This window comes from Platalea leucorodia (genome assembly GCF_965183815.1).
Source record: "Platalea leucorodia genome assembly, contig: HAP1_HAP1_SCAFFOLD_163, whole genome shotgun sequence".
In the NCBI taxonomy this organism is placed as follows: domain Eukaryota; kingdom Metazoa; phylum Chordata; class Aves; order Pelecaniformes; family Threskiornithidae; genus Platalea; species Platalea leucorodia.
In genome coordinates, this window is record NW_028121384.1 from 139,910 (window position 1) to 155,504 (window position 15,595).

The following is a 15,595-nucleotide window of genomic DNA, read 5'->3' on the forward strand; positions in this document are numbered from 1 at the left end:
GGGCTTGCTTTATTTTAATGAGCCCCATGGTGTATTTTGTGCCAAGTCCTTGAACCTCAGGCACTGAGAGGAGATTGCACAAACCTCTCTAAGAGTCAGCATCAAAAGCAAAACCCAAAGTACCTTGAAGTATTCATAAGCCCCACTGAGGGCCATTACTGGCAAAGCCTCCCCAGGGACTCGTTAGAGCAGAGAATTGGAGGCCATGATTGCAGGCAGGCAAAGGGAATGTGCAGGCAGCTCAGCTGCTGAGGAAACCCTGGCTTTGTTTTATGAAGCAGCAAGGCCAAGCGCTGACCCCCAGCCCCGGGGAAGGCAGGTCCTGTCCCTCACGCATTGCTCAGGGCTCTTCCCGGGGCAGTGGGATGTGGGGGGGTGATGCTGAGTGCAGGACAAGGCTATGACAGCTCCCAGCCTTACTGGGGGTGTGCAAGGAGGCAACGAGGCCTCCCCAGTGCCTTAGGACAACATGTGTCCTCATTGGCCGTGGTGGCAGAGACGATTGCCATAGTTAAAGGGAACAACCTTGGCTTCTCTTGGCCACTTCCAGCCTTGCTAGTGCTCTTTGCCATCTCCACCACAGCTTGTCCTACGCTGTCCCACAGCTGCTTCTTTTGCCCTGCAGGCTGCAGACACCCATCTCGCTTCCTCACCTTGCTCTCACCCTGCCATTTCCATACATTCACCGATGGCTGTCCACCCTCACACTCTGTTCCTTCAAACACCAGGAGATGGACTGATTTCATACTCCTTCTGGAGGACTTCATCTACCACAGAACCACCCTCTGAGTGGCATTTCTTCCTCCTCATGTCCAATCTCCACCATCCAAGCTGCACTGTGTGGCACTGTTTCTCTCTCCTGCTCTTTCCTACATCCAGGGAAAGTTCCAGCATCTGGGAAACCACCCTTGTAAACAGGCATCCAAACCCATCAGCCTTCTTGCAGCCCTTCATCTGACCAGACAGAAGTAACCTCACCATGATCTTCCAAGGCTGTGAGCCACGCAGCTTGGATAGACACGACCAAGCTGCGTGCCTGTGGCTGTCCCATCCTGTACTCAGGCAGAAGAGACAGGACAGCCAAAATAGAAGCCCCCTTCCTGCACTGAGCCTAGGTCCTTCGGCAGAGGGGGTCTCACAGCCAATGTGCCAACCAGGTGCCTTCTGCTGGCCTGTCAGAGACACTGGCAGAGGTGAGTTTAGAAGCACATATCCCAGCCATGAGTCAAGGGCTGACCTATCGGCTGTTTCAGGAAGAAGTGACCTCACAGTGCCTTTCCCAGACACATTCCTGCTGTTGGCCTCTCACCTCCAGAGGCAGAAGTGACCTCACAGCCCCTCTCACAGCCATTGGCTTCCTAATGGATTATGAGTTCCTGAGACACAAGTGACCACATGGTACCGTACCCAGCCATCACCCTTCAGCAAGCAGATAGATGTATGTGAGCAGATACAAGTAAGCTTGTTTCATCATATTTATCTAATAGATTTCCTACCAACTATTTGAGCAGAGAAACGTTCCTCAGAGGAACATTGTATTTATATTGGTGCATTATATGCCTCTACTTTTGCCTCTCTGTTTCTCCTTCTTCCTCTGTCTCTTCTGTCTTCAAAAAGCTCTCCAAGGAAAAGATTCATTGAATCCTAGAATAACTCAGCTTGGAAGAGACCCCTGAACATCACCTTGTCCAGCTATCCTGCTCAAGGCAGGGTGAACAAGATGAGGTTGTGGAACGGGTCTGCCCAGTTGGGCATCATCCACAAAGGAGCTGAAAAGGCACTCTGGCACATTATCCAGGGAGTTAATGAAGACACTCAACAGTGTTGGCCCCACTGCTTGCACTGAGGGATACCACTAGGAAGTGTCCACCAGCAGGACTCTACCACTGCTGACATTTGGGCTGGATCCACCAGCCACCTTCCCACCCACTACATCACCCACTTCTTCAGTCCAGATACCTGGACTGGGGACCAATCTGGCTATAAAGAGATTACGGGAAACCATGTCAAAACCCTTGCTAAGGTCCAGGAACAAAACATCCCCTTCTTTCCCCTACCCGCACAGGTTCAGCAATGCCTTTCTTCTCCTACAAGTACCTGGAAATGGCTGCAGCAGTATTTGGCCCATTCCCTTCCCAGGGAAAGATGTAACGATGACCAGCCTGTAATTCTCCCAGTCCTCCTTCTTGCGTTTCTTGAAGAAAGGTTTGATGTCTGCCTTTTCCAAGGACCCCAGAACCTCTCTGATGGCTCTGACACCTTTGAGGGCACAACCCGGAAAGGGTAGCAGGAGCAGACAGGAGCCCTTGCAAGGAGCCTGTCCGAGGCGGGTGAGATGAATCTCCTTGGGCCAGTGGGGTTTGTTCCTGGAGTCACACACATCTGTGAGGTGCCCATATCTCAGCTGGCCTCATGCACTCCTCATACACACAGGGGTGTTCAGAGGCACGAGCCCTTCCCTTGCATGTGCGGAGGCAGTGCACTGCAGCAGGCATAATGGCTCTATGGCCTCCTGCTGCCACTGCCAGAGGCTGGGAGGCACCTCAGCCCTGCGGTGTATCGCCCTGCTCTGCACCTGTCTGAGATGCCCCTCGTCATGAGGAATGGACCCAGGGACGTCGGCTCAAGGAAGCACATCCCAATGCTGCATTTGGGTGGTTTCCCAGGGGATGTTGCTCCCAACGTGAAGTGACCTGGAGGCAGTGTCTATCCCACAGGCCTCCTTGGAACCCCAAGGAATAGCTGATGGCATTTCTGCTCACTCAGGTTCATTTCACGTCATGTACGTGATGTGCATGCTTACATTTCCTCTGTACAATGCAAACATGGACTGCTGACCTACTCCTTTGGTGTCCTTCCATGGAGGGACAAAGAACCTCCCCGAGCTGGAGTGAGAGGCCAGTGCTGGGACTGGTGGTTGCAAGGGGCTGGTCTGTGGCCATTGCCCCGGGGCACCTTGCCCAGGGTGTCAGGCAAACACGGGCACAGACCAGACCCTGCTCTGCTGGTCCTTCAAATCTTTCGCAGGAGGCCTGGCTGTGCAAGGGACACTGCTGTGTGCCCCAGCCCTGCACACTCACACACATTAGATGTTCACTTATGTTTTCCTCCCCAGGGCACTATCTTGAGCTTGTTCTTGACAGCAACTCTGAAAGAAGACCTAAGCCTTCAGGCACTGCCCTGAGGAGATCACCCTTCTTTATGGAAGCGCTGCTACGGAGGCCAGCTCTGTCATGGAAGTGCCCATTGTGACCAGGCTGCCAGAGCACTCAGGGCTGACACCAACACAAGGGATCAGAAAGAGAGTGTGGAAGTGGCAAGAGAACAGCTCTTGAAGACCAAGCGCTGGTGCTCCCTGGCAGTGCTGTCATGCTGGGACTCTTTTCCCCTCCACCCATGCACACAGGAACTGTCCCTGCAGCTCCAAAAAGGCCTTGGAGGAAGGATGTCAGGAAAAAAATAGTTGCTGCAGGTCCTTTATTTTGTTTAAAAACACAGGGAGCATGGCTCCTCATTTACGCTGCCACTCAGTCAGAAAAGAAAAGCAGACAGTGAATTAGAAAGGAGATGACAACATTATCACAATTGAGAAACCACCACAAACATCAAAAAATTCAGAAGTCAGGCGGGTCCTGCAATGAGTTACATTATAACTACTATGCAGAAGATGATGGGCAGTTTATTGCTTCGAAAAAACAGGCAGTCATCATTTTCCACACTGCATGCTTGAGCTGCTGGTTCCTCATGCTGTAGATGAGGGGGTTCACTGCAGGAGGCACCACTGAGTACAGCACTGCCACCACAAAGTCCAGCAGAGGGGAGGAGATGAAGGGGGGCTTCAGGTAGGCAAACATGCCAGTGCTGAGAAACAGGGAGACCACGGCCAGGTGAGGGAGGCACATGGAAAAGGCTTTGTGGCGTCCCTGCTCAGAGGGGATCCTCAGCACGGCCCTGAAGATCTGCACATAGGAGAGCACAATGAAAACAAAACATCCCAAAAAAAGAAAACCACTACCCACAAGAAGCCCAGCTTCCCTGAGGTAGGAGTGTGAGCAGGAGAGCTTAAGGATCTGAGGGATTTCACAAAAGAACTGGTCCACACTATTGCCCTTGCAGAGGGGGAGTGAAAATGTATTCACAGTGTGCAAGAGAGCATTGAGAAACCCAGTGCCCCCGGCAGCTGCTGCCATGTGGACACAAGCTCTGCTGCCCAGGAGGGTCCCATAGTGCAGGGGTTTGCAGATGGCAACGTAGCGGTCATAGGCCATGATGGTGAGGAGACAAAACTCTGCTGACATCAAAAATATAAACAGAAAGAGCTGGGCAGCACATCCTGCGTAGGAGGTGGCCCTGGTGTTCCAGAGGGAATTGGCCATGGATTTGGGGAGAGTGGTGGAAATGGAGCCCATGTCGAGAAGAGAAAGGTTGAGGAGGAAGAAGTACATGGGGGTGTGGAGGCGGTGGTCACAGGCGATGGCAATGATGATGAGGCCGTTGCCCAGGAGGGCAGCCAGGTAGATGGCCAGGAAGAGGCAGAAGTGCAAGAGCTGCAGCTCCCGTGTGTCTGCGAATGCCAGCAGGAGGAACTGGGTGATGGAGCTGCTGTTGGACATTTACTACCGCTGGGTATGGGCACTGTAATAGGAGGAAAAGACAGTGTCAAGTTAGGGAAGACTTCTCTGAGCAAAATCAAAGCCATTTCTCATACACCCTCACCCTGCTACACGCAGACACCCTTTTCCTTTTCTAGGAGACCTTCCTTCAGCTCTGTGGCTGGAGCCCTGGTTGGTGCTGGCTGAACGTGCCATGAGGAGCAGGGCTCTGCCCACTGGCTGCCGAGAGGTCAGCCCTGCTCTGCAGCAGTGGGTTCATGGGAAGAGTGGGGGCAGGGGCCAGCCCTGGTGTTTGACCTTGTCTCATGAAACTGCTCCTAGTGCAGAAGGGCCTGTCAGCATCTGCACTCCCAGTGATAAGGAACTGAGGTGGCAGAAGGCAGGTTGAGAGGTTTGGGTTTTTTACAGCTCCTCCTCCCTTTGCACCCTGGGGAGTGTTCTTGGATGTCAGAAAGCCTCAGCATTTGTGCTGCACTCAGGGAGAACAGAGGGAGTCCTGCGAGGCAAGAGGAGTGCCTGTGGCTTAGTGCAGAGGGAGGGGAGCTTCTCCATGGTGCTTCCAGATAACACAAAGGTGCTATATGGCAGGTTTTCATCCTGCTTCCACAGCTTGGAAGGAATCCTCAAGGAGATAGCCAAGGGTCCTAATGACAGCATTTGAGTGAGGGAGATTCAGCTCATTCCCCAGCCCCACAGACTGCATTGCCCACAGCCCCACAGGTTGGATGAAAGTTGGGACATGTGTTCCCATGGACACACCTGCATGAAAGGACCCACAAGATCCACCTGTGACTTTGCAGCTAAAAATTCCCATCCCTGGAGAACCTGACAGCAAGAAGACAACAACAGCAAGAACACAGACCAGTGGAGGAACAAGGAAAAACATACATTGAGGGTGTGGCTGAGAGAGGCCAGGGCAGAGGCATTGGGGCACTCAGACAGCGTTCCCCTTCCCCAGCTGTGCACGCCACCTCCCAGACACCACCATGGCCGGGCAGCTGCTCTCAGCCCCTGTGCTCTGCAGAGGGAACTGGGCCCGTGGCTGGAGAGCTGCACCACGGCTCTGCTGGAGCTCTGGCTGCAGAGGAGGTGGTTCACGCCTTGGAGCCCCCAGCCCTGAGGGCAGAGGCTTTGGTGGGTGGGAGAGGAGGCAAGGGGACTTGCTCAGAGGAAGGGGTCTGCACTGGAAGGGATCAAATGGAGGTTTCTGCGTTCTGCCTCTTACAGTACTTCTCGTTTTAGTTTCCTCTCATTCCCTCATCATCTCCCTGCTGCCTGGAGATTTTCCTCCCGGGAGGTGTTCCCCTGTCCAGAAACCCATCTGCATTGCCCTGTAGCCAGAGACTTACCGTGTCAAGGGCTGTGAGGATCTCTTCCGCAGTGAGCTCTCACCTGTCCTCCCATGCCAGATTGCCTTTAACCTCTCTGCTACTGCTCTCCTCACCCATTGGTGCCTGCAGGCAGTGACCTCAGCCCTGCCGCACTTTGCAGAGGAGCTGCTCCTGGGCAGAGCTGTCTCTCAGCAGCACTGCCTGGTAGCCATGAGCTCCCTCCATCCCAGGAGCCCAGCCCAGTTCGGCAGCAGAGGCCCAGCCCAAGGCACCACTTTCTCTGCCCCTCTGGGCTCCCTCCAGGTGTCCCTGGGGCTCCTGGGAAACCTGCTGTGAAACAGGCTGAAGTAATAACTTGTGGCCCCTCTCCCACCTCTGGAGAGATACTTCTTTCCAGCAATGCAATTTCTCCTATCAGAGAGAGAACTGGGCATGAGAATCACCGTTCCTTACTTCTGGTATGGGACAGGAAACCTGGACAGTGACAGATCTCCTTTACCCTTGCTGAGGGAAGGGATTCAGCTGAGTCAATTGAGGCTTCTCATCCTTTGTTTGTAGTCCTGGGGCTGGAAGGGACCTCAGCTCTCACCTACGGCTGCCACAAACCCACAGGAGGTGGTATTCCTCTTGCATCCGTTCAGGTGGACACAAAATAGGAACCTGGTGCCTGGGAGCCTCTTGTCTCAGCTCCCGTGGTAATTGCTGGGGATGGAGGCAAGGAGTGAGCTGTTCAGACTCAAACACCTGGTGACATCTGAGGTGTCAGAGGTGGTCCAAGATATGTGCAGGTAACTGCAAGCTGTAATGCAGCGGTTCACAGAGAGGGAAGCATCTGGAGGCATCATGCTTGAGCTTAGAGGGGACTTCCTTTGGCCAACAGCAGATGCCCATGTTTAGGACATCTGAACTTTTCCCTACTCCTTATGTTCAGGGCAGCCTATTGAGGTAGTCAGGGGGGCAGATGTAGCCATTGCCATAGCCATCAGCCATCTTCTCCATCAGCTGCATATACTAGATCACCATGGACTGTAATGGCACAACGCCCGTGGACATCCCTACGTTGGCTAACCTAATTCAGGGCAGCTACTCAACGGCCAAATACAGGCCTGTAGTGCTATGCGAGATGCCAGGGCTCTCCAGCACAACTGCGTGTTTGACACCGTTGGATTCTCTTTCCCACAGCATTCTCCTGGAGAAAGTGGCTGCTCATGGCTTGGATGGGTGTACTCTCTGCTGGGTAAAAAACTATCTGGATGGCCAGGCCCAAAGAGTGGTGGTGAATGGAGTTCAATGCAGTTTGCAGCTGGTTACAAGTGGTGTTCCCCAGGGCTCAGTACTGGGACCAGTTCTGTTTATTATCTTTATCAATGATCTGGATGAGGGGATCGAGTGCACCCTCAGTCAGTTTGCAGACGACACCAAGTTGGGTGGAAGTGTTGATCTGCTGGAGGGTAGGAAGGCCCTACAGAGGGATCTGGACAGGCTGGGTCGATGGGCCGAGGCCAACTGTAGGAGGTCCAACAGGGCTAAGTCTCGGGTCCTGCATTTGGGTCTTGAGTGATGGACGCTCATGGGCCCCTCGTCCCTGCAATCTGGCCTCACACAGAAGAGGAGCCACCCTGCTTGTGAATTAACCATCACCCTCGGTGGTGCACATGGTTTCACTCTTCCAGTCCGGGTGGATGTGTGTAATATGGACAATTACTCACATCACACTCTCTGCATTCTTCACTTCCCCCGACTGCCAACCCTTTGCAAACAAAGTGCTGTGGTCAAAATGGGTCTCGAGGTGTGGGAAGACTGGCTAAACATCTCTGTGTGCCAGCTCGTCACAAAGTGGCGCGTTGGCTGGAAGTGCAAAGGCATGGGTCCATCTTTCCTGGAAGACTTGTGAGGAAATGGAGGGAGCAGTGGGTTCTATCAGCCCCTGCTCTACACCCCCTGCCTGCACTGGGAAAGGAAGAAAGGGGTTGAAAGGAGAAGTGATCTGGGGCCCAGTTTAGACAAGTGCAGGGTCAGCCAGTCCACTGTGAAGTCGGGAGATCAGGAAGAAGTCCATGGGCAGAGGTTTGTGCTCTGCCAGACAGTGCCAGAGGATGGGGCTGGCCTGCCGACACGGAGTGCAAAGGAGGTCCTATTTTCATGAGCCCTGTGGAGAAAGAGGGACTAAGAGCCTGTCTGTACTCAGGGAGAAGGAAAGTCTTCTTACATGTCATCAAGGAGGAGACTCCCAAAGCCTTGAAGAATGAGATTCCTCTCTCTCAGCTTTAGAGGAACAATTCCACCCAAAGAGAGATACCTTGTCCTTTTTTGACATGCACTAAGATGGGCTGAGAGGCCTTCACAGTGTTTCCAGTTTTAGCACCAAACCCTCAGGACACCGGCTTCCTTCTGGACTGGAAGGAGACAGTGAGGTGGCCCCTAGACAGCAAGGAATGATCTCTGCAAATCTCCCAGAGGTCTGCAATGAAGAGGCCAGGTGTCGATTGGTCAGTCAGGGCTCCCCTTGCAAGGGCAGAAGAGGAATCGACTCCTCTCCTCTACCTTTAGAAACCCATTTCTGCAATAAGTTGAACTGTGTCCTCAGCTTCATTGGCAAACCGCAGGAAAACTAAGGAGATTACTCTGACACTAAAAACCACCTATCCTTTAGGTGTCCAACATTGTAAAGACAAGGCGGGTAGCATGGAAGTCACTCCACAGAAGCTGCTTTCAGGGTTTACATCTCTTGACGGCACCTTTTAAGATTTGGTGCTTCTCCCTCACAGAATACTTTTCAGAATGGGTCTCGACTTCTGCAGGGATTAGGTCACCTAGCTACCAGCTATCATTGTCATTAATCTCCCCTCACCCTCTCAGAGCTGCTCTGCTGAGGAACCCTTTAGCACCCAAGGCCATGACTCCTCGGGGAACATACCGAAGGCCTTAGAAATGTTCTCCACGAAAGGGGAAGAAAAATCGGAGACTCCTTCAGCCTGGAGGAAGTGCCTCAGCACAAATGGCATTCCCAGCTCACCCACAAAGGCTTTACAGGAGCCTTGAAAGGAGCCCCGATAGACTGTTCTTTAGGGGTTGTGGGAAGAAAGGAGATGGTGCTTCACACAAAGTCTGCTGGGCTTCTCTTTCCCCCCGCTAATGCTCCCAGCACATCATAGATTCATGTCAGTGGTTTGTCACATTTCACCTCGATTTTCATTGATTTGGCTGTTTCTTAAATTCCTGGCCTGCCTGCCTTCTTACCTGCTACCCTCCTTTGACATTCCTCCTTTCCCTGTGATATTTCTCGGGAAGCGAGACCTGTGTCAGGATCTCTGCCCCTTCCTTTGATGTGGGCTTGTTGGCCCATCTCAGCTAAGCTGCACAGAGCCCGATGGGTCTGAGGTTTTCAGGCTTGTGTAGGTTTTGTGAGCAAAACCAGCAGGACAGGAAGGAGATGGCCCGCATAGGGGAAGGCTGTTTGGAAAGAAGCGCTGCACCAAGAATTCAAACTTTCCAAGCCCTCAGATAATAAATTCTTGACTTGGTAAGGATGAACTCCTTACCAAACCAGGCTTCATTCCACAGGAAAGAAAAGAAAAACAGAAAAAGAAACAAAGAACCAAACACCACAGGAGAGAGACGGCTCAATTTCCTATTAGTTTATTTAGTTTCTTTATTTGTTTGCTTTACAAGGTATTTTTTATCCCCCAACTGAATGAATTTCCCTTCTCCGCCTCCCTACCCCCCCATCTTTTTCAATCCTGTTATGCTCTTAGGTTTTTCCTTTGTTTATTCCCCTCTTCTCTGCTGCTTTTCAAATCTTCTTTTCTTTTTCCCTCCGACAGCCAGAAAGGTTTATCAAAACTGTTTTTCAGCACTTTGCAGAGGAGCTGCTCCTGGGCAGAGCTGTCTCTCTGCAGTGCTGCCCACTTGCCAGCAGCTCCCTCCATCCCAGGAGCCCAGCCCAGCTCAGCAGCAGAGGCCCAGCCCAAGGCACCACTTTCTCTGCCCCTCTGGGCTCCCTCCAGGTGTCCCGGGAGCTCCAAGGGAACCTGCTGTGAAACAGGCTGAAGGCATCACTCATGTTCCCTTCCTCAGCTGCGGGGAGACACTTGCTTATCGCAGTGTCATTTCTCCTTTCAGGAAAGGACTTGGGCATGAGAATCCCTCCCCCTTTTTTTTTTCCCCATCATTAGGCAGGACACCCAGGAAGGGGACCAGGAAAGATCTAATGTTTTCAAGCTGGGGACTTATCCTCAGTTCAATGAAACAGGCATTTCATGCTGGGTCTTTAGACATGGTGCTGGAAGACATGCAGCTCTCTTTTCTCCACGCCATCCCTCTGCTCTGAAGAAAAGCTTTTGCACACATGGGGTCTTGGACACTTGGTACCAGGATTCCTTACAGCAAGTCAGATCTTGCCTGGTTCCACAGCTTTGTTGCTTCAGCCCAAATGTGCAGCAGTGCCCTCAGCCAGGGGCACAGGCAGGAGGAGCTGGAGCTGTTCCTGAGCAGACAGAGCTGTGACATGGTGGCAGAGCTCAGGACAGCTGCTCTTCAAGGACAGCATCCTCCAAGCACAGCAAGGGTCCAGATCGAAACTCAGTCTAAACTTGAAAGGCAATTGAAGGGCACCATAAGGAGTGTTTACTGCTTCAGGAACAGTTACAGGAAAAACGGAGTTACTGTGTGGCCACTGCTGAATTTAGGAAGAGCAGGTGTAGATAGATGTGAGATTCTCGGTGTCCTCTTTGCCTCAGACTTCCCCAGCAAGGTCTCCCAGGCCTCTGTGACTCAGGGCAGGACTCTGGAGGAGGTCAACCAGCAGTGCATGGGGATCAAGTCAGGGATCACTTGAGCAAACTCCAACCTTCCCAGTCTATGGGACAGGAGGGGCAGCATTCCAGGGAGCTGAGTGAGCAGGCCCATGTCACAGCAAGGCCACTCTCCATCATCTTTCAAAGGTCGTGGAGACTGGGGGAACTCCCTGACAATGGGGAAAGTGCAAATGTTGCACGCGCCTTTCAAAATGCCCAAAGGATGTGCAGAGGAGCAAACAGCTGTGCCCCAGGTCATGTTCACTCGAATTCTGTTTCTGGGTGTCTAAAAGAGAAGGATTTACCCAGGGCAGCTTGTCTTTCACTGTCTTTTTTGCTTTCTGTGCTGAAAGGACAGGATTGCTGGACCCAGGGAGAGCAGTGGTTGTCTTTTGACCTGGAAGTCAGTGAACTTTTCAACATCACCCCCCTCACCCTCCCAATATTCTTGTGCCCAAGTTAGGATATTCTGGTCTGCCTGGGTGGGTGTGGAGATGGGTAAATAAGCAGACAGACTGTTGGTCTCAGAAGGCCTTTATCTGTGTCTGGTACTCTGCCTGGAGGCACCTAGCTAGTAGGGTCTTGCAGGGGTCTGTCCTGCCACCTGCCCTGTTTAATGTGTTTTTAATGACTCAGTGGACAGGAGAGAGTGCTTTTTCATAACATTTGTAGAAGACACCACATTGAGGAGAGCAGACATTGCACTGGAGGGCAGGGTGGCCATCCCAAAGAACAAAGACAAGCTGGAGTGATGGGCCAATAGGAACCTCAGGATAGGCAGTAAGTTGTGCCCTTGAGGTCAACTAAGCCCATGCAACGACATCGTCCAGGGACTGCCCAGGTGGGCAGCAGCTCTGTGGGAAAGGCTTTGGTGGTCCTTGGGTTCCATTAGGCAAAAGAAGAGCAATCAGGAAAGAAGGCCAACAGCATCCTGGGCTGTAGGAGCCGGAGCACAGCCAGTCTGCTGAGCACTTCTCACACCATAGCCAGAATATTTTCCTAGGTTTTGACATCCCACAATGCCAGAGAGACCTGGGCAAACTGGAGCCAGGAAAGTGGAGGGCCACCAAGGTCAGTAGGGTGGGAGAACTTGCTCTGCTGAAGCAGAGGCTTAGAGAGCTGGGCTTGTTCAGACAGGAGTAGAGAAGATCTTGTGGGAAACATGTAGCAGCATCGCACAGTTCCCAGGAAGACGGAGTCAGGCTCATGTCCATGACACAAGGACAAGAGGCAATGGGCTGAAACAAGAGAAGGTCAGGCTAGATAGAGGGAGAAACTTTCCCAGCAGAAGGAGAGTCAAGTGCTGGAAGCTGTTTCCCAGGGAGCGTGCACTGGTTCTATCTTGGAACGTGACCACAATGTGTTTGGATAAAGGCTGAGTACTCTGTCTGACCCTGCTTTGAGCCGGAGGTTGGTCCAGACACCTCCCGAGGTCCCTTCCAGCCTGAATGATGCTGTCCTTCCTTCCCCTTCATGGTTTCCAATTTGGGAGAGCGCTCAGGTTCTCCCTGACCCCAGAAGTCATTCACATCAGGTTGAGGGCTGCTTCACAGGTGTCCCCAAACAGCCCTCACCACATCTTTTGCTTCCGTTTTCAGTTGCCCAATGCCAACTTCTTTTTTACTGTCCTTATAATCTCCAAGAATAACAGCCTAGCATGTTAATCCTTTCAGAGCCAGTTGCTCAAGGAATGTCAGCACCCACATACAGAGTCTACAAATGAGCCTGGCATTGAAGCCATCATTGCGGAAAGAGACAAAAGGCATTTGACCAGCTCCTTGAACCCAGGAATCGGTATGCCATGCCTCCTGAGATTCCCAGGAACGCCTGAAATTGAAGTGCAGAGAAGTGTGAGTCCTCTTTAGATGTCCAGGAGACAGGGAGAAGAGAGCACGTTTCAGGTTCTCAAATCCCATGACAGTGCGCAGACCATCCTTCCCTTGGCCTCTGGCATCCCATTTCTTGAGATGCAAACCTAGTGCGTCTTCTGTCGATAATGCATCAATAATCCTTCAGGTGTTTCTGTGATTTCCTTAAAAGCGGCAGTATCTATGAGTGGCCCTGAGCAGCAGTGATTGGCCATGTGTAGGTCTGGGACAGAGGGTCAGGGGATGTCGGTGAGAAAGAAAGGGGGTGGCTGATGGTGTTAGTGAATCCTTAAAACCATGTCTGAAGCCAGCAATGGAAAGCAGTGGGTGTCTGTGGGTGGAGGAGGAAGAAGAAGAAGATTGTCCTGGGAAGATGGCAGGAAGGAAGGCCCCTCCTGTGCAAATCAGGGATGATACAGGCATTTCCATCGCATGTGCATGGCTCAGCCTGACAGATGGGGAACGCCCACTGCTTGGGGTGTCTGTGCTCAGTCGTGCCCCATGACCTGACCTGGCTCTCCTCCCCTCCTCCACTCCTCACACTTGGGTGGGTGTCAGGAAACCTCCCTGAGCCTGGCGGATGCACAGCCCTCCTGGGGTGAGGTCCCACCACTGCAGGGGAAGAGGAAGGATTGGTGAGACACATGGGCATGCAGGGAGAGAGCAGTGCAGGTGCAGCAGTGAGTGCATTGAAGGCAGGAAGAAGACTTGACATGTCGGGGGCTGTCATGCTGAAGTGAAATAGGTTGAGTCTTGATTTGGAGGCAGCAGCAGAAGGAGAATGGGCATCTGAGTGCTGGGCTGTGGAGCTAAACAGAGGATTCTCGCATGTCTGGGCCTTGGAACTCTTGGGTGAGAAAGGAGCATTAGCAAGGCTTTGGAAGAAATTGGATGGGTTGTGGGGAACTCAGAGGCATTGGCAAATGCCCAGAGACACAGAGCTTGGTGCTGGAAGCAAGGAAGCAGGCACAGGCACAGGACAGTGTAGCTGTGGTGGGGATGGCCAAGGGCCTTGGTGGGGCTTTGACACCCCAACAGAACTGGGACCCTTGTCCACTCAGCTATGGCTTCTGTCTCTTCCACTGAGACCCATGAGAGGACATGAGGTCCTTACAGCTCCAGCGCCTTGTTGCCTCCTCCTCACCTACCCTCCATAGAGCCTGGCAGGTGTCCTACGACTGACCTGCGCCTGCCGTCACACACTCCCATATCACAATGCCCCAGGAAGAGCTCAGAGCATCACAAGAGGGAAAGGATCTCTGAAATGGGAGTCAGGCCTTGGCCATCCTGCTTGGCGAAGCACATCAAGGGCTTTCACGGTGATCTCCACATTGAAATTTCCTCCTGTGCCAAGTGCCTCCGACTCCCTGCTTCACCATCCCCCAGGGACAGGAGCCTTGTCTGCTCATTTCCTGCATGGTCTCTTCAGCGATGGCCTTCAGCAGGGCCTGCTAACACCCACCGAAACCTTCAGCTGTGCTTCTTTTACTTCTCTGGAGGCTTGGTCAGTCTTTCAGGAGCTGCAGTTCAGGTACTCGGCACCAGAGGGCTCATTGCCACACAAAGCACCCCAAGGAGCCAATTCTGGACAGAATTTTCCTTTAGGCTTCAGTTCTTACGTGGCTTATTAGAGAGATTTCAGGAGTGTGGTCAAAGTGAAAAGATGTCAAAGCAAAGAGGCAAAGTGAATCAAATGCTTGATTTTGAATAGTCAATTCCGCATGGCCCCCTAAGCCTCTATCAGCTCATTTTGCTTTTGCTACCCATCCCTGCAACTCTCAAGCCTATGGAAGCTTTCGTTTTGACATCCTCCTTACGTACAAGGGTAAGGCTTCTAAATAGCAAATCTACGAAACCAGATAGTTGTGAACTCACATGCATTGGGACATCTCCGGAAAATCACAGCTTTGTCATTCAAGAAACAGAATCTGCCACCCACCTGCCTCCTGCCCCTGCCACAGCCCCCACTCACACTGACCCTAGGCAGAGTCCCGAGCAAGGCATGAAGGACCTCCTGTACCAGGTCCTGGGGGTCAGGGCTTGGCCACTCTGATCATAAACAAACACCAAGGGCTTACCTGGCCTCAGAGCCACCAGCACATGGCCTTTGCATCTGCAACCAGTGTCTCCCAGTTTTTGCTTGATGAGCCCCCAGGGACCAACATATTGACTGGTCATTGCCTTCATGGCCTTGTCAGTGTTGGCCCTCAGTGGGGCCCCCAGCGCCCTCAGAAACTTGGTGTTTGCTTCTGCCTTCCACTTCTTTAGAGGCTTGTTCATTCTTTCAGTCTTTGCCGTTCAGGAACATGGCACCAGAGAGCTCATTGACATTGAACACCCTATCAAGTCATGTCTCTGTGCATCATTTTCCTGGTTCTTCAAGTCTTCTGTGGCTAATTTGAGAAATTTCCAGAATGTAGCCAAGGAGAGAAGATTTAAATAAGAAGGAACAATAAATCAGCTTTTCTTTTTATTCCAGTTTTCTTTATTTTTCTGCTTACAGAACAAGTGAGATCAGCCTTCTCCAGTTCATATTCATCCAGAATATCTCCTGATGAAGTCTGCAGATGTAGGAAGGGTAAGGTTGTTTCTGTCAGACACTGTACAGCCCATCTTTGTCCCGTGTCCCATCATCATCCTTGCCCCGCCTTGCCCCCCAGTCATTTCTCTCAGTGGCCACCTGGGACTTGCATCACGATTTTTCAACTCTAAGCTCTTTCCACTAAAGACTGTGCCTCAATGCTTCAGCTCATTTGCACACATTCTCATCTGCTTTCTTTGGACAACCAGCTGCACACAGTCACAGAAGAATGTTTCTTACTTCCCAGGAAAAAAAAAAAAAAAAAAAAAAAGCTCATTAAAAAATAATAGATGCAGTCCAAGTTTCCTCCACTGAAGTCCACTTCCCACTGTCGGTAACCTTAGTGGAACACTTTCAGTGAGATACATGGGAAAACAGGTAGAAGCACAAGTGAGGAGATGGCTCA

The 15,595-nt window shown here is 52.0% G+C and overlaps 1 protein-coding gene across 1 annotated transcript; it reads right to left on the minus strand.

Moving 5' to 3' along the window:
- Positions 1-3,656: 3,656 nt before the first annotated feature.
- On the minus strand, positions 3,657-4,613 carry LOC309603674 (olfactory receptor 14A16-like; the record flags this gene model as incomplete). The annotated part of the gene is made up of 1 exon (XM_082338612.1): positions 3,657-4,613. The coding sequence occupies one exon, from the start codon at positions 4,611-4,613 to the stop codon at positions 3,657-3,659; it is 957 nt and encodes a 318-aa protein (XP_082194738.1).
- Between the last annotated feature and the right edge of the window lie 10,982 nt (positions 4,614-15,595).